At 41.9% G+C, this 19382-nt stretch overlaps 1 protein-coding gene across 3 annotated transcripts in view; it reads right to left on the bottom strand.

Annotated features, from left to right (window-relative positions):
- The window catches only part of LOC144506594 (E3 ubiquitin-protein ligase DZIP3-like), a 144215-nt gene that overhangs the window by 103684 nt on the left and 21149 nt on the right, over positions 1-19382 (bottom strand). For all 3 annotated transcript variants that reach the window (XM_078232930.1, XM_078232933.1, XM_078232931.1), the window contains 3 exons: positions 18889-18938; positions 7705-8019; positions 2456-2761 (listed from right to left, as the gene is read on the bottom strand). In XM_078232930.1, the coding sequence (XP_078089056.1) occupies positions 2456-2761; positions 7705-8019; positions 18889-18938 (671 nt within the window). The remainder of the gene's footprint in view (positions 1-2455; positions 2762-7704; positions 8020-18888; positions 18939-19382) is intronic.

Raw genomic sequence — 19382 nt, 5'->3', positions numbered from 1 at the left:
AATAGGCAGGGAATGGAGGGATATGGACCTTGTAGAGGCAAGAAAATATTAGATTAGAAAGGCATCTGTGTTGGTACAGACTTGGTGGGTCGAAAGGCTTGTTCCTGTGCTGTACTGTTCTTTGTTCTCTTTATTCTTTGGCCTCCTCAGGTTTACAACCATTTTAGGAACGCAAGAGCAACTGGGAGCCTTGACAGGAGTAACTGGTTTGCGGGAGCACTTGTGGCACAGTGTATTAGGGTGCAATTGCATTGCAGGACAACTGTAGAAGCAACACTAGAAGAGAAAGAGTTTGGCTACACATAACGATTCTGATGCAGTTTAACCCAGTGTGCTATGTTTTCAAATAAACAAAAGGTTGCTAAGCAGTTTTTTAAAATAAAGATGGTGATATTTAAAAGAAAAACTACCATCCTGTTTAAAAATTGCCATGATCAGCTGATCTGTTGAACATAAGAAAAAGCAATTACTTCAAACTGGTGTGAAATATACAATATAGGAACAGAGGTAGGCCACTTGACCCATTGAGCCTGCTCTGCCATTTGATAAGATCATGGTTGATCTTACTGTGGTCTTAACTCTACTTTCCTGCCTCTCCCCATACCATTAACTCCCCTGTTGATCAAAAATCCATCTAACCCAGCCTTGAATATATTCAATTACCCTACTCTCTGTGGAAAAGAATTCCAAAGATTGACAACTCCGACAGAAGAAATTCCTCCTCATCCTTTGATAAGAGCCTACATCTGATGTTAAAGAACATTCTACAGAAACGGCCCTTATAAAATTCATAAACAACTGTGACTGTGGCAAACTATTCCTCTTCATCCTTCAGCCTGACCCATTCAACCTGAAATGTTAACTCTGTTTTTCCATAGATAGAACATAGAACATAGAACAGTACAGCACAGAACAGGCCCTTTGGCCCACGATGTTGTGCCGACCTTCATCTGAAACCAAGATCAAGCTATCCCACTCCCTACCATCCTGGTGTGCTCCATGTGCCTATCCAATAACCGCTTAAATGTTCCTAAAGTGTCTGACTCCACTATCACTGCAGGCAGTCCATTCCACACCCAAATGCTGCCAATGTGCTGCATATTCCTAACATTTTCTGTTTTTGTTTCTGAAATCTTCTTCTATGGCTTGGTGTCAGAGGCACTTTATAAATGCAATTATTTTTCGTCTGCACTCAAAATTTTTATTTTCGGATGATGATATAATTGGTGGAATTACTGGGACTGGCAAGCCCAACAAAATAAATAATCAGTCTCCTTGAATTGCCGTGTCAATGGCTAAAGTATAACGATCCCCGGCAAGTTTCAATCTCATTTTACTTTGCTGTTTTTTTTTGTCAGGAAGCTCCAATCTTCCTCATCACACCTCCCCCAGTGATATGGCAGAATTGTGTGGGAACTCACACCCATACACAGAATTTTCCACTAGATGTTTATACTCAAGCCAATTAAAGTGTAAAAGCAATATTACAGCTATAAATCTAATGCTTGAATCTGCAAGAAATATTCAATTCTTACACATACCCATAAATTAGCCAGTCACTGTATATATTGAGAGAAGCTATGGAAAATTCATCATCTTTCATAATTAGGTTTTCTCTGTCATGGAGAGAGTTTGCTACATGACTAAGTTCCTTAATTTTAGTATTTATTCATTAAATAGTTGATTTCCTGTGACACCACACTTGGAGAGTCAAGATTCAGTGCATTTATGTTAGAGGGGATAATTGGACAAGGGAAAGGAAGGAGTGGAGGAAGGAGGTTGCAGGGAGCTCCCTTTCGTCCACAGATCCAGGTTTCCATCAGTGGACAGAAAATGGAGTGGAGAAGTGGCGCACTGTCCCTCCTTCCACCAGACCCACTGTCAATCTTGGGCTGTGTGGTGGAAAATGGAATTTTAGCACTGAGGAGAGCTAAACATTCCTCAACAGGTCACCTGAGAAGTTGTTGGAGGTTATCCTTTGATTTCCATGGTTCTCAGTTTCAAGGATTTCTTAAGTCAGATCCCTGAAGTTCTATTCAAGGAGGTGGGGCACATTATCAATGTCAAACCACCCAGCCAAGAATTAGGAAGGGGCGCAAAGAGAGTTGAGCTCAAATGTTAACTGAGTCATGTTCCTCTACATTAAACACATTTTGATTTTGCTTGGTCTTAATTAGTTCATTCCTTGATCACTTGGACTTGTGTTGGTATACCTTATATGCAATGTCAGAAAGACATTTTTTTCCCCTTAAAGTGCCATCACAATGCCACCTGCTGGAGTATCAGGGAAAAATCAGCAGTCTTATATTTTCTATATGTGACTCTGGTTTTTATATGTCTGTCAAAAAAGCATACATTTTACACTATATTTTGATGTTTATATTTCAAATTTACTTTTGCAATCAGAGGAAATTCTGTCACCACTACACAAGTAGAAACAAAATGATGCACTTACTTTGTTCATCAAATGCTTTCAGGAAACTGTTGATGTATGGTCCGAGATAAGGGAGGTCTTGCTGATGTTCCACTAATGTAAACCACATGTCTGCCACACACAGAATGGTTTTTTTGGTGAACAGGATGTGCATAAAACGCTCTGCTCCCTCTTTATAGTTGTACTTGCATAAATCGTTGCTCTCTGATTCCTTCAGCATTCCAGACTTCACAAAGTATTCAGCAAAGCGCTCCACACCATATTCCTCCAAGACGTATTTAAAAACATCTGCATATTTCTTAATGAAGAACATGCAGCAGCTGTCACCTAAGCAACAAAAATCCAGGGGAGATATGTAAAAATGGCACAATTTATTTTTATAGTAATTGTGCTGACGAAGACAGCGCCCAAAAATGCTTAAAGGTTTGGCCTGATTTGGCAGGATACTCACCGGATATTATCGGCCCAATAACTCAAGAACAATCTTGGAATAGGTACTGAGATGTCTATTTTTGACCAAAGATTTAAATTACTTTTCTACTTTTGACTTAGTGACTGGGAATTGGATCAGGATTCCTCACATTAATTTAATTAAAATGAAGGAACAATATTGTGGAGACAGAAAGAGAAGAGGTGGTGTTGGACTTTATCCATATAAATGATCTAATATCTCCCCCAAATGTCACCTCTTTTACTCAATAAAGTTTTTAAAAAAGTTATATTTATTTGTGTCACAAGTAGGCTTACATTAACACTGCAATATGAAGTCACTGCGAAAATCCCCTAGTCGCCACATTCCGGCGGCTGTTCAGGTACACTGAGGGAGAATTTAGCATGGCCAATACACCTAACCAACATGTCTTTCAGACTATGGGAAAAAAAACTGGAGCACCCGGAGGAAACCCACGCAGACATGGGGAGAACGACCCAAGCCGGGAATTGAACTCGGGTCACTGGCACTGTGAGGCAGCAGTGCTAACCACTGTGCCACCGTGCCATTGTAAATTTTATATATGACTTTTGAGAGGACCGATTAAAGGGATATGATTGATTGGTTAAAGGACTGTGATCTCTGATTCTATAGGCTGATAAATTATTATATTTGTGTGAAAATATAGATATAAACATGTTTTCACATGTTCCAACCTACTGCAATTGAAGAATTGAAGTAGAGCGATATTTTGGGCAGAGCAGTAAATAGTTTTAGGCAATGAGTAATTTTCTCATGGAACAAATATTCAGTATAAAGTATTAAATGTAACAAAACATTTTGCCTTTGTGCCTTTCTAATACAAGGGGATCTGATATATTAGCGATCAAGTCAAAAAGGCCCCTCCTTGGACAACGCAAGAGGAGGGGGGACCATCAACACCACATTATGATTATATTAAACTAAAATGGCATCATGACCATTCTTAGTGCTTTCAAAACAGATTTAAAAGACTCTTCAAATTATCTGCATCTTTTGCAAAGTAGGATTAAACCCTACACTGATGAATTGTGGGAAAGAACATAGTCGACAGCCACTTTTCTACCACTAAAATTGGATTTGGTACAAAAGTGCGCATCTTTCTTTAAGTTAGACCATCTTTCTTCCTCATATACTCCACATGTCGAAGTAGCACACCGAAGCATTTGGAAAGAGGTCCCTTGTGCATATGTTGCACCAGCTGTCAGGGTCGATCTTTCTGATAAATGATCTTAAGCAACTATCACATTTAAACATTAAGGCTTTGTAAATCTGTTATGCCATTTGGTTGTTTTACAGATGTCACCTGTGAAACATAGATAACCTTACTGAATGGTTTCTCAAAATCATTGCATCTATAATAATTTCCCCTTTTTGCGGTGAACTTTATGGAGAGAATCGAATGGAAGACGACACAATAAAAGATGCTTGGAGTGGATTCTATTGTGCTGTGGAGAGCCATTCTTAAGTACAAAAAAATGCCATAAAACAGTAATGCTGTCTCCCTACTGGAAGAAGTATGGTATTTATTGAATTGGCCAAAGTGGATAGGTTTAAGCCATTCTTCATTTCAATTTGCCCATGAAATCTGAAAATCTAAAACTACTTTCCACAAAGGTAGTTGTTCGAAATAGTGAGTGTTTTTCTCTCTGGTTCATATATTATTCAGAAGCAATTAAAGTCGATGCATCCTTAACGGAGACTGGTGCCAATATGTCCCCAGAGTGGTTGTACACTGGCACATTTCTCAAATCAAATGGCAGTGCCAAGTCTGTGTCATTGCCCAATGTCAGAAACTTGCCAGCCCCAATTAGCATCAAAATGTCTTTGGCACCACTTCATGCCAGCATGATTTCACACCAGCTTGGTGCATCCCTGCTGCTGGATGCTTGTAATGAGTGCTTGGTACAATTAAGTGCTGGAATTTCCATTAGTACAGCTAAGTGTCAATAAATGTTCAAGATTATTCAGCAAAGTGGCTGGACAATCTATGATTGCCGACTGAGGTTGGAACACTGCCTTTTCAATTTTGCTCTCAATACACTCTTTGTAAATAGACTTGGAGAATCCAAATTTCCAACAAGCATTTAATGCATTCATCATGCAATTGTGACTAGGGTATTGAATTTTTCCCATTATTCAAAATTCTGTCCTGGACTGGTACTAACATACTATCTCAACTAAGGATGCATTGTTTTATTTTTGTTTTCCTGCAAGCATTATGTGACATTTGTCCGCAGTTAACAGATTGGCAATAGAACAGCAGGGTCACAATTTTTTGACTGTAAATCCAGGTCTTAGGCCACTTCTTTTGTCTGCTTTTTTGATTTAATTTGAAATGACAGCCTGTAACCATGTAACTGCTTGCTATTTATTGCTATGTGATCTAAAAACAGTTCTCCTTGCTGTCCAGCCTGTTTATACTTTGCTCTCATGCCATTCAGAAGGAGGCCAAATTTGTTTTTACTACTACTGTTGCCCCATCCTGCGACATCCAAATCTTACAATTGTCAGAAAATCCTGAAAGAACAATGGGCCAACTGGAAGTTTTACAATCTAATCTACTTCTGAGGAGGAACCACAGCTTTTCCTTCAATGAGAGGTAATAACTCAAAGAGCAGTGGGTACAGCCTCTTTAGCTCAAGAAGAAACAAGTTGATGCTATGCATACAGCACAAGGCTTTATATAACACGAGAAGTACTGGCAGTATCTGCACCATCTGGATGACATTTTTACATGCATGCTATGCACAAAGTTTTCCAAATCCAATTAAACAAGAATTACATTCAATACCACTTGTCATGTCCTCGGGATGTCCCAAAACATTTCACAGCTAATTAATTACTTTTGAAGCGCACTCCCTGTTGGTGTAAGCAATGTGCGCACAGTAAAAAATTGCAAACAGCAATGAGGCGATTAACCAAGTCTTGGGTGGTGCTAGTCAGAACACCGAGAAAATTCCTTGCCCTTCTTTGTAAACATGCCATAGTGTATTTTCTGTCCACCCAAACAGAGAGAATCTTGGTTTAATGTCTCAGGTGCAATGCAACACTTTCTTTGGATGGCACTGAGGTGCCTGCTTAGATTGAGTTAGCAGTGGAGCTATTGCATTTCTGGATCTTCAGCAACTTAAACCAGTGATCCTAAAGGGATTGCAGGAAGCCAAACAAACTAGGCCCAAAAATATTGGAAACCTTTTAGTATTTAGTTGTCAGCAAGAGCGGACTCCATAAAGTTGCGGGCTGCTGTTGGCCCATTCTCACCCACTCGTCTGGAATTACCTTCAGTTACCTTGGGGCAAAACTGGCCTGTACAAAATGGTTGTCTAATGATGCTACAAAATCTTACAAAGTTAATTGAACATCTTCAAAGTAGCTCTCTTCCTTTCTCCCTTATTAAGAAGAAGTCCTCAGCATCGTGCCAGAGTGAAGGTAGATATAGAATAACAATCAGGATTGATTTATGTTTTCATTAGGAAGCCTGTTATCTGATCAAGGACACAACATGGAAGCTGACCTTTGGTAGGCATTACTAGGCTTGATAAGATGGAACTCTTTCCCACTTAACTAAATAATTTTGTCTCGGTGAAATTAACCAGCAGATATCCTTCCAAGAGACAAGCAAAGTGGGTAACCTTATGGACCAGGGGCTAGAGTGAGAGGGGTGTAATTTACAAACCTGTATCTTGAAAGTCCTTGTATATATCTAGGGCTGAGACAGATAGAGAATCAAGGGTTATGGGGTAGGGGCAGGAAAGTGAACATGAGGAATGTCAGATCTGCCATGATCCTATTGAATGGTGGAGCAGGCTCAAGGGGCTTACTCCTGTTCCCACTTTTTATGGACGATTGGACAACTGGATGGGAAGATGTAATTGAGCAACTGATTAGCATGAGATACCCACTAACCTCTAAAAATAAAGTATGTAAACAGGCGGTTAAGAGGGAAAAAGCACAAATGAAGGGAAGAGGCTGTTTAGGGTTGGGAACTTCAGCTTAATGCCCTAATTAGCCAAATAGCAAGCAAGAGATTATTATGGTAGGAGGCAGAGACTAGATCATTCTGCCCTTTCAATCCAAAATCAGGGATCCTTACCCATCATGGGTCGTATGTCTACTATATCTATTCTGCTTATGTGCTGTCTTGAACTGTTGCTCACCAATGAAACACTTTCAACTTCAGTTTACGATTTGAACAACCTGTAATCCATGATCAGGTCTTACAGTTCCTGCTAGGTGAACTTTAAAATCTTTCCGCATCTTCTTGATGACTATCTTATATTGACAGCTTCTATTAATGTTCATCCCCACAAGAGGAAACATTCTCTCTGTATCCACTCTGCCAGAACCTTTCACCGTTTTAAAGATCTCTCACTCACAGCCTTCTTTCTGACAAGAGAAAAGAGACCAATCCTCTCCTAATCTGTATACCCACACAGAATCCATGATTTATGAGACTCGAGGATCTAGTACTTAGTTTTACATTTTGGAGCTAGCAAATCGAAAAACTCATTTTGTGACAAGATGGTGATGGACCACTTGGCTGATTCACCAATTAACTCCCACTGAACCACCATGAAATGGGGCTGGCGGAGCAGCTAAGTTTCCCCAGCAGTGGTGGAAAAATATTAGCAATTCAGCTTTGCACAATACTCAGGTGGTGTGTTTAGTTTCATTACGGTAAAAGGATCCTATTCCCAAGAAGATCAGTTGATATTGATACTAAAAATACATACCGGACTGAGCATAAAAAGTACGACAAACATCAAAGTAGAAACCAGACAAAGGGAAGTATACTCACTGCATCCCTGCATATATTCAGCCCAGTTTAGTGCTTCTGCATTTAGTATTACTGGGTCCCTCATGTGAGAAACAAATTGCCTCAAAATGCCATTATTATTTATTTGTAAGAAGTGGTCCAGGAGAGCACGGGTCCTGTCATTCCTAACGGGATATCTTGTAATCTTGTTCAGGGAGATGAAGTCCAAAGTGCCAGATGTTAAGAGTTTTAGAATGAGTCGATCAACATCCAGCATTCCTTTCTCAATGGACGATCTCTCTACTGAGAGTTCTCGCAGTAAGTAACACTTGCTTGGTTCTTCCACTGGCACAGCAACTGGACAGAGACAAAAATGAATGGAGAATTAACAATGCAGCTTTTACTACTTCGGACAAATCAATGTTTTTCAAACTTTTGGAATGCTTGATGGGGGTCTCAGACCTACTTATTTTTGCTTTTGCATCCATACAAAAGCCGCAGTATAAAATCATCATTGTGTACGTTCTTGGGAGAAGTTCATAAGCCCTGTATTATCTAAAACCAGGCAATGGAATCTGTGCATCAGCAGCATGGAATTCCTGGCTTTGTTGCACAGTACAAAACATCCATAAGTCACAAAAATACAAGCATGAATTAAATATGAATGCTTTTCTTCTGGAAAAGTATCCCCATTACACAGATCTAACAGAGGAATTTTCTAGGGACATATTTCCCTCTCCTAATTTTTTTTGATTCAGTGCTTTATATTGATTCTTCAATTTGACGTGATCATCACTGGTAAGGCTAACGTTGACTACCCATCTTCAATTTCCCTTTGAGAAGGTGATAGTGAGCCACCTCTTTCCCTCAAAAAAGTGAACAGACTTCTAATGTCGCCTTCAAAGAGCCTTTCTTCATGTGTGAGCCACTTTGAGAGCCAACACATTAGAAATTAAAATGGAGCCCAGTGAAGTGCTGCAAAAAAGCGACTGTAGATTGTAGCATACAAGTTGACTCGGCATACAAGAAAAACATATTTGTTTGGCCACAAAAATCATGTTTTTGCAATTACTCGGGTATATAAGTTGACCTTCCCTTTTCAGCTACAACACGTACTTGCATTCCCTCCTGCCCCTAACCTTAAATCTATGCCCCCTGGTCATTGATCCCTCCACCAAAGGGATAGTTTCTTCCTGTCTCCTTTACCTATGTCCCTCATAATTTTATACATCCCAATCCTGTCCCCCCTCAGTCCCCTCTGTTCCAAAGAAAACAACCCTAGTCTATCCAATCTCTCTTCATAACTAAATCTCTTCAGTCCAGGAAACATCCTGGTAAATCTCCTCTGCACCCTGTGCTACTCTGTGCTATGACAACCCTCCTATAATGTGGATTCCAGAACGCCACACAATATTCTAGCTGTGGCCTAACCAACATTTTATACAGTTCCAGCATAACCTCCTTGCTCTTAAATTCTATGCCTCAGTTGATAAAGGCAAGTATATCATATGCCTCTTTAACCGCTTTATCATCCTGTCCGTCGAACTTAAGGGACCTTGCACACATGCACACCAAGATCCGTCGGATCCTCAGTGCTTTATGGAGGAGTTATGCAATAAATGGCAGAGTCATCAGGAGTATAGAAACACAGAGGGACCTAGGTGTGCAAGTCCACAAATCCTTGAAGGTGGCAACACAGGTGGAGAAGGTGGTGAAGAAGGCATATGGTATGCTTGCCTTTATAGGACGGGGTATAGAGTATAAAAGCTGGAGTCTGATGATGCAGCTGTATAGAACGCTGGTTAGGCCGCATTTGGAGTACTGCGTCCAGTTCTGGTCGCCGCACTACCAGAAGGACGTGGAGGCATTGGAGAGAGTGCAGAGAAGGTTTACCAGGATGTTGCCTGGTATGGAGGGTCTTAGCTATGAGGAGAGATTGGGTAGACTGGGGTTGTTCTCCTTGGAAAGACGGAGAATGAGGGGAGATCTAATAGAGGTATACAAGATTATGAAGGGTATAGATAGGGTGAACAGTGGGAAGCTTTTTCCCAGGTCGGAGGTGACGATCACGAGGGGTCACGGGCTCAAGCTGAGAGGGGCGAAGTATAACTCAGACATCAGAGGGACGTTTTTTACACAGAGGGTGGTGGGGGCCTGGAATGCGCTGCCAAGTAGGGTGGTGGAGGCAGGCACGCTGACATCGTTTAAGACTTACCTGGATAGTCACATGAGCAGCCTGGGAATGGAGGGATACAAACGATTGGTCTAGTTGGACCAAGGAGCGGCACAGGCTTGGAGGGCCGAAGGCCTGTTTCCTGTGCTGTACTGTTCTTTGTTCTTTGTTCTTTGAAGGGGGGGAGGTTTAACACAGATATCAGAAGGACATATTTCACACAGAGGGTCGTGGGGGCCTGGAATGTGTTGCCGGGCAAGGTGGTGGAGGCGGACACACTGGGAACGTTTAAGACTTATCTAGACAGCTATATGACCGGAGTGGGAATGGAGGGATACAAAAGAGTGGTCTAGTTTGGACCAGGGAGCGGCGCGGGCTAATTGTTCCTTGTTTCTCGTTTCAAGGCTTCATTCTATGATCATCTTGCTGGTGCCAGTACAGAGCGAGACTGCGGATAGTTGGGAACCTGTCTCGGGGGCAGGGAATTCATATGGTGTTCATGGAAGTGGAAATGACTAGGGTTGGGAAGCATTTTCCGATCAGGGCCATTGTGATCTCCTGGACTCGTTTCGATCGCCTCAGGGGGTCGGAGAGGAATTTCCCAGATTTTTTTTTTCCCCATATTGGCCCTGGGGTTTTTCACTCTGGGTTTTCGCCTCTCCCTGGGGATCACATGGTCTGGAATAGAGGGGTGGAGGTGAGTTAATAGGTTGTAATGAACAAAGCATCGTAGCTGTGAGGGACAGCTCGGTGGATAGGATATTGGTATGTAGATAGGCTGGAAAATTGGGCGGGGATCCTGGATTCAGGATTCAATCCTGGATCGGGGAGCGGCGCGGGCTTGGAGGGCCGAAGGGCCTGTTCCTGTGCTGTATTGTTCTTTGTTCTTTCCTGGATCCTGCCATTCACCCTGTATTCCCTTACCTTGTTTGTCCTGCCCAAGTGCATCACCTCACACTTATCTGTATTGAATTTCATTTGCCAGTGATCAGCCCATCTGACCAGCTTGTCTATATTCTCCTGTAATCTAAGGCTATCTTCCTTATTATTAACCACCCTACAATTTTCACATCATCTGTGAACTTACTGATCAATCCTCCTACATTCAAGTCTAAATCATTCATATCAACCACAAACAGCAAGGGCCCCAACACTGATCCCTGTGGGACACCACTGGACATAGGCTTCCAGTCAGAAATGCACCACTTTACCATCAACCTCTGCTTCCTGCCGCTCAGCCTATTGAGAGCGTGATGGAGGGAGATTCAATAGTGGCTTTCAAAAGAAAACTGGACAATTATCTGAAGAGAAAATGTTTGCAGGGCAACAGTGAAAAGTTGGGGGAGTAGGACTAGACGAATTGCTCTTGCAAAGAGCCACAATGTGTGTTGTCAGCATTCTATAATACCATAATTCTAGGTCACACACTGGAAATTCTGTGACGAGTAATTCACCTCTTGCCTCTCAAAAGTCTGTCCACCATCTAAAATGCACAAGTCAGGCATATGATGGGATATTCTCCACTTGCCTGGATGAGTGCAGCTCCAACAACACGCAAGGAGCTCCACACTATTCAGGACAAAGCAAACACACTTGATTGGCACACCTATCCTTCATCTTAAACATTTACTCCCTTCAACACCAGCTCACTGTGGCACACTGTGTGCCATCTAGAACTTGCCAAGCCTCCTTCAACAGCACCTTTCAAACCCATGACCTCTAGGACCCAGAAGAACAAGGGCAGCAGAGGCATGGATACACTACCACTTGCAAGTTCCCCTTCAAGTCACACACCAATCTCACTTGACCATTCCATCACTGTCGCTGAGTCAAAATCTTGGAACTCCCTCACTAACAGCAGTGTGGATGCACCTACATTACATGGATTAAAGCAGTTCAATAAGGCGGTTCACTACCACTTTCTCAAGAGTAGTTGGGAATGGGCAATAAATGTTAGCCTCGCCAGCAATTTTGAAAACCCATGAATGAATTAAAAAAGCTAAAGTTGAAACTCACGGAACTGAAGGCAAATTATTCATTTGGTTAAGAAATTAGCTGAAAGGTAGGAGACAGAGAATAGGATAATGGCAGGGTGTAACTAATGGTGTTCCACAAGGATCTATGATGGCGTTAAAGACTCACTTTGCTTAATGATTTAGATGATAGAATAAAAAGCCATGCATCCATATTTCCTGATGACAAAGCAGAAAAACAGTACTGCAAGCAGCGTAGATGGAAACATAAAATTACAAAGGGATAGCGATAGATTTAATGAATGGGCAAAACTGTGGATTACAATGTCATCAAATGTGAAGTCATCCACTAAAAAGGTTAGAACAGTGTACTTTAAAAATGATGAAAAGCTTCAAATCCCACCATGGCAGATGATGGAATTTAAATACAACCACTAAATCTGGAATATAAAACCAGCCTCAGTAATAGTGACCATGAAACTAACATCGATTGTTGTAAAAACCCAACTGGTCCACTAATGCCCTTTAGAAATCTGCCATCCGTACATGGTCTGACTTACATGTGACTCCAGACCCACAGCAAAGTGGCTGACTCTTAACTGTCCTCAGTTCAAGAGCAATTAGGGATGGGTAATAAATGCTGGCTTTGCCAGTGATACCCACATCCCATGTAAGAATAAAGAAAAAATGTCTAAAGAGACAGGTACATAGATTATTAAAGTGTTAAGAACAGGTCCAAAAAATAATCAAACGTTGAATGGTGTGCTCATTTTTATATCTGGAGAACTAGAGTACTAAACCTATCAGAGTCTTGCAAACTTGTATCAAATCACCCCTCAATCTCATTTGCTCCAAGGAGAAGAACGCCAGCTTCTCCAAACGAACCAAAAAGAAATTCTCATCCCTGGAAGCACTGCGGTAAATCTCCTCTGCACCCTCTCAAAATGGTGAGCAGAACTGGACACAATGACATGGTTGCCTCTAATGAAAAGCTTCATAAAGATTTGGCATAACTTTCCTGCTTTTGTACTCAATATCTCTATTAGTGAAGCCCAAGATCCCATATGCTCTGTTAACTAGTCTCGCAAAATGTCATGCTACGTTCAAAATCTATGCACATGTATCTCCAGGTTGCTCTACCCTGTACAGTACTTAAACTGTGCAATTTAGTCTATATTGCCTCTCTCCAACCTTTTTGCCAAAAAGCAACACTCCACACTTAGAGGTTTATAGCACAGAAACAGGTCCTTCAGCCCAACTTGTCCATGCCACTCAGTTTTTACCACTAAGCTAGTCCCAATTGCTCGCATTTGGCCCATGCCCCTCTCTCCCCATCTTACACATATAACTGTTTAAATGCTTTTTAAAAGACAAAATTTAACCCACCTTTACTACTGCCTCTGGCAGCTTGTTCCAGACACTCATTACCCTCTGTGTGAAAACCTGCTCCTCTGGACCCTTTTGTATCGCTCCCCGCTCATCTTAAAGCCCTCTAGTTTAGACTCCCCTATCTTTGGGAAAAAAATGTTGACCATCTACCTTAACTGTGCCCTTCATTATTTTATAGACCTCTATAAGATCACCCCTAAGCCTTCTACACTCCAGAGAAAAAAGTCCCAGTCTATCCAGCCTCTCCTATAACTCAAACCATCAAGTCCCGGTAGCATCCTAGTAAATCTTTTCTGCACTCTTTCTGATTTAATAATATCCTTTCTATAATAGGATGACCAGAACTGTACAGAGTATTTCAAGCGTGGCCTTACTAATGTCTTATACAACTTCAACAAGACATCCCAACTCTGTATTCAATGTTCTGATCAATGAAACCAAGCATACCAAATGCCTTCTTCACCACCCTATTCACCTGTGACTCCACTTTCAAGGAGCTATGAACCTGTACTCCGAGATCTCTTTGTTCTGTAACTTTCCCCAATCACCCTACCATTAACTGAGTAAGTCCTGCCCTGGTTCAATCTACCAAAATGCATCACCTCACATTTATCTAAATGAAACTCCATCTGCCATTCATCAGCCCACTGGCCCAATTGATCAAGATCCAGTTGCAATCTTAGATAACCTTCTTCACTGTCCATTATGCCACCAATCTTGGTGTCATCTGCAAACTTACTAACCATACCTCCTAAATTCTCATCCAAATCATTAATATAAATAACAAATAACAGTGGACCCAGCACCGATCCCTGAGGCACACCGCTGATCACAGACCTCCAGTTTGAAAAATAACCCTCTACAACCATCTTCCGTCGTCAAGCCAATTTTGCATCCAATTGGCTACCTCACTCTGGATCCCATGAGATTTAACCTTATGCAACAACCTACCATGCGGTCCCTTGTCAAAGACCTTGCTAAAGTCCATTAGACAACGTCAACAGAATTGCCCTCATCTACCTTCTCAGTTACCCTTTCAAACAACTCAATCAAATTTGTGAGACAAGATTTTCCACTCACAAAGCAAGCTGACTGTTCCTAATCAGTTCTTGTCTCTCTAAATGCCTGTAGATCCTGTCTCTCAAAATACCTCTTAACAACTTACCCACTACAGACATAAGGCTCACCGGTCTGCAGTTCCCAGGCTTTTCCCTGCGGCCCTTCTTAAACAAAGGCACAACCTTTGCCACCCTCCGATCTTCAGGCACCTCACCTCACTTCTCAGTATTAAGTTCAATATACCACTTGCCTGCTATTCATTATTTTAGAACTGCTTAAAGACATTGTTCAGTTAAATCCAGAGACATTGTGCTATGGAATTTGCTCCATTTAAATTTCATATCACTGGCGCGACTGACAGACAAACTTGCTTGTAATTCCTTTGAGAGGGCTATTTCTCAATTTTATTATTTGGCTGCAGTGCTACACCATACCCCTGAAAAGGGTTTGTATGAGAGATTTAATCACTGGGCCACAGAAATGTGTTGAGCTTGCTGCTGCCAGAGACACTGGCAAAATTGCCTCTTTCGGTGGTGAACCTTCGGCTTCCAAATGTCGCAAGGTCGCCTCATTTCCCATTACAGTAATAAAGCTGAATTCATCTCTGCAGCTTCCACAGTGATATACTGTAAATGCACCTTCAGGAGAAGTCAACAATTTTTCATCTAACATCATGGCCTAGATCTGAGAAAATAACAGTGGAAAGAATACTGTACGATGTGAACTGGCTCCAGGGTGATTTGAGCTGGCCACAACAATCTTATTGTAAAGATTTTTTCCTTTATGTAGGTATCTGATTTCAGTTTTTACATTGCAGGGAAAATCTAGCACAGTAAGGTGATTGTTATTTATGCTCTCATTATGGTTGTGTTATGGTGTAAGTGAGATGGCCGGAAAGCACATGGAATAAATAGCCCAGAGAAGAATATTTTTGCTGCCAGAAACTCCACTTTCAATTGGAAATATTTTTCATGATAATAGATATCATTCTTAAAAGGTTTCTGAAAGCCAAGTGTTTTCCGCCTTCAACAGCTGCACAATCCAATTATTACATAACTGAACCAGGACTTTGAATCTAATCCTTAACTTTCTTATTTGTGCATGGGATGTGGGTGTCACTGGCTCAGCCAGCATTCATTGTCCATCCCTAATTGACCTTGAAAAGGGGATGGTGAGCTGCCTTTTTGATCTGCCTCAGTTCATGTGGTGTAGGTACACCCGTGGTGCTGGTAAGGAGTTCCAGGGTTTAGATCGAGCAACAGTGAAGCAATAGTGACATCGTTCCAAGTTAACTGTCATTTGAACTGTCTTATCCTAAAACGGAATGACTTGAATGACCTGTGTCTCATCTTGATGTAGAAAGAGAATCTAAACTATGCCTTCAGGCAGTTAAGGCCCAGTGATACTGATGGGGATAGTTCATGGCTTACACATTATCATACTCCTTTCCACAGGAGAGAACATGTAGAAATTTAGAGAGGGAGGGGAAAAAGGAGTTAGAATTGGGACTGGCAGAGGATTAAAGCTTGTTTCTGTAGATCTGTGCTTGGTTGTGTCTGGTCTCCCACTCCATTGAAGAGAAGAATAGTAAACCAGAGTAAAATGCTCTTCATCAGCATCAGTTTCAATGTTCGTCTTTCCATTCAACAAGCTGCATAATGTCAGCCCAGAATTGGAAACCTTAATTAGATCTGATTTTCTAACGCACAAGTCGGAAAGAAGCGGGATTCCGCTAGAAAATAGTTGGCAGAGATATGATGGACTGTGCTGTAATCTACTACAGTTCTACAAAATTTACTACTCTCTTCCCAGCAAGAATAGGTTTTTTCTGTGGTAAATTTGGATCCCTGGTGGCATATGCGCTAAATTAATGGGGCCGCTTTTTTATGATCATTTAACCATTTTTTGGAATTACCACTTACATCAATAAGATAGAAAATATCTAATCTTATGCTGGCAATGATTTTCAATGTCCATCACTGATCAACGTGATGTTTGAGGAACCATAGAATCCCAATAGGGCTAAAGGAGGCCATTCAGCCCATCAAGCCTACACCGACTCTCCGACAAGGGCATCTTCGCCAGCCCCACAACCACAACCCCACGTATTTACCCCACTAATCTCCCCTAATTTACACATCTTGAGACATTAAGGGCCAATCCATCTAACTTGCACAACTTTGGACTGAGAGGGGGAACTGAAGCACCTGGAGGAAACCCATGCAGACACCGGGAGAATATGCAAACTCATTCAGAATCAAATCCGGATCCCTGGCACTGTGAGGCAGTAATGCTAACCACTGTGCCACTGTGCATTGTCTTCTTTCTTTCATTAATGTTTTGAACTTTGAATCACTGAGGTGTGATTTTTATGTTTCTTTAATTGCCAAGGGTTACTTTCTTCTGCTGGATTCTGTAATTCAGGTAAAATCTAGAAATGTCAAATTCCTACAGTTCATAAAGGACAAATTGTTGATTTCTGGTGGTTAAGAGCCTAAACCATCTTTAATATAGCAATAAATTACAAGTGCATGGAAAATTATAATCTTTTACAGCACTCAACCTCCTTGTACTGCTGGAGAGAGAGCTGGTACTGAGGCACATCGTTTGGTGAAAAAACACATGATAACCTTGCTGCATCGCAGGCACCACATGACTATGGCTGCTTCTGCATTGTAAGGTAAAGCTCGTTTACAGCTTTCATTTTGGTTTTCCCAGCATCGGATTCAAATGTCCACACACTATGTGTGAGTAAAGGGATTTGGGTACCCATACACAATGTACTGAAACTAGTGCATAGGTAAAACTTCTGCTGCTGCTGATGAGTAACAGCGCCTCATGGTTGCCAATCTTGAGTTGCAAGATCAGTTTGAAATCTATCCCATTTAGCATGGCGATAGTGCCACATAACACAGTGGAGGGCATCCTCATTATGAAGACAGTACTTAGTCTCCACAAGGACTGTGCGGTGGTCACTCCCACAGATATTGTCATGGGCAGATACATCTGCAGCAGGCAGGTTTTTCCCTAATGTTGGATCCCTCACCATTATGTCCTTTCGGACTCGATCAGCTCAGTCAATAGATGTTGCTCCCAAGCCACTCTCAATAATGGACCCCAGTGTTTCCTCCCTGTGGTTTTCAACATGGAGGAGTACTGATTCACCAGATGAGAGGGGGAGGGGAGGCGGTAATCAGCAGGTTTCTTTGCCCTTGTTCGACCTGATGCCATGAGGCGTCGTGGGGTCCATGTCAATGCTGAGGACTCCCAGGACAACTTGCTCCTGACTGTATATCACTGTGCTGCCACCACCTCTTCTGGTGGGACAGGACGTACCTCAGGACGGTGATGTCTGCGACACTGTCTGTAAGGTACGATTCCATGGATATGACTGTGTCAGGCTGTTGCTTGACTAGTCTGTGGCTTGCTCTCCAAAATTTGGTACAGGTTCCCTGATGATAGTCAGGAGGACATTACAGGATCAACAGGTTACCATTGTCGCTTCCGGTGCCTAGGTTGATGTAGGGTCACACCCACCTTCATCGGCGGCATGTTCTTCCCACAGCCTGACAGATCTCCTGCATCGGGGCATCAGGGCTTGCCCGATGGGTCCCTAGACAAACACTCACACCACCCCCCCCCTCACCTAAATCATTGCCCCCACCCAGGCCCCACCCCCCTGGCACAAAGGCTACTGCTGGGTGCCTGGTGGGCACTGCCTGATGTGCACTGCCCAGCCATGCCCCTGACCATCTGGCCTTCAAGCTCCCCTGGCACGACTATCATGTCAGGTCTGCACTAGTGAAGACCTGTCGTGATTCTCACCGGTGTGCCCTCCCGTCAGAGAAGTGAGATGCAGCTGGGAGAGGGGAAACAATTGCATGCCGAGCTTGCTAATGATATTGAAATCCAGTCAATCTCATGCTAATCAACTTCCTGCCCTTTCTGGGCATGAGGCGGTTAGCACCATTCTAAAGGGGCCGGGAAGATGGCAAACCGTTGTGCACTGGGCCCGAATTGGATTTTTAGCTTCGCACGCTATTTTTCCAGCTCGCTGCGCTGATCACTGGGCATGGCGAGGTGGTAAAATTCTGCCCCATGTGTTCATATTTCTTTTATTATCGAAAAAATATGAATGGAAACTTAGGGAGTGGGCATAGCCCAAAACGACCAAGAAACATGTGGCATGCCTGCGATGAGAAAGTTTCTGGAATCTTCCAGGATTGCCTCACTCCAGCAAGTGTCGAAGCTGCGTTTTAGAAGAAAGGTGTGAGGAAACTACCAAAGGAAGCTAACTTATTTTTCCAATTGCATGATTATTAAATATGCCTAAATGTTCACCAAGATTTTAAGTAGGCGCCCAAGTTATCTGATCATACTGTGAAAGAAACCAAATTGCATCAGATCCATAATCATATTTCTATTCAAAGCATTCTGCCGTTAGATGACATTTTTAAATATCACTATCTAATATGCTCAGCGTCAACCAACATTGGCTAGATGCCTGGCATCTGCTATGTCTGGGACTGTTTGTTGAACAGAAATACTTGTAAACACAATTGTTTGGTTAAATCTCAGCATTGAAATCTTATCTAAATATCTAAAAACACAATCTATTAAAAGATTTATTACCTCTTTTGGGGCGGATAGCTTCATTTTTTGCTTCAGGCATTTGCTTTGTCCTAGGAAAGAATTTAAAGAGGTTTGTTGTTACACAACTCAGCACAAATCAGATATTGAACCAGTGACCTTCTTGACTGTATAGCTCAGCTACTCACTGAATAAAACTGATGGACCATTGCTCGAAGCATGCAATTTGTTTTTTAACAGTTCAAAATACTCTGGGTGCTTTTTCGCTCAAAGCCTCTCAGCAGCTTTATGCAATACTTAACTCCTGGGCACAAGTAGTCATTGAGAATTGCCTTCAATTCGAAAAGTGGGCACAAATCAGCTGGTTTCACACACAGAAGGGTAAATGAAAATTGAAAGTAGAAGAAATTACACACAAAACTTAAATCAGAAAGTATAACACTGACAATTTCACCCGTGCAGTTTTATTTTCGCCACTGCTTGAGATGTAAAACATTCTTAATGTAAGCCCAATAATTCAAAATAACATTAAGTTA

Source organism: Mustelus asterias, chromosome 17, assembly GCF_964213995.1.
Source record: "Mustelus asterias chromosome 17, sMusAst1.hap1.1, whole genome shotgun sequence".
Lineage (NCBI taxonomy): Eukaryota > Metazoa > Chordata > Chondrichthyes > Carcharhiniformes > Triakidae > Mustelus > Mustelus asterias.
This window is presented reverse-complemented; position numbering and strand designations above follow the sequence as displayed.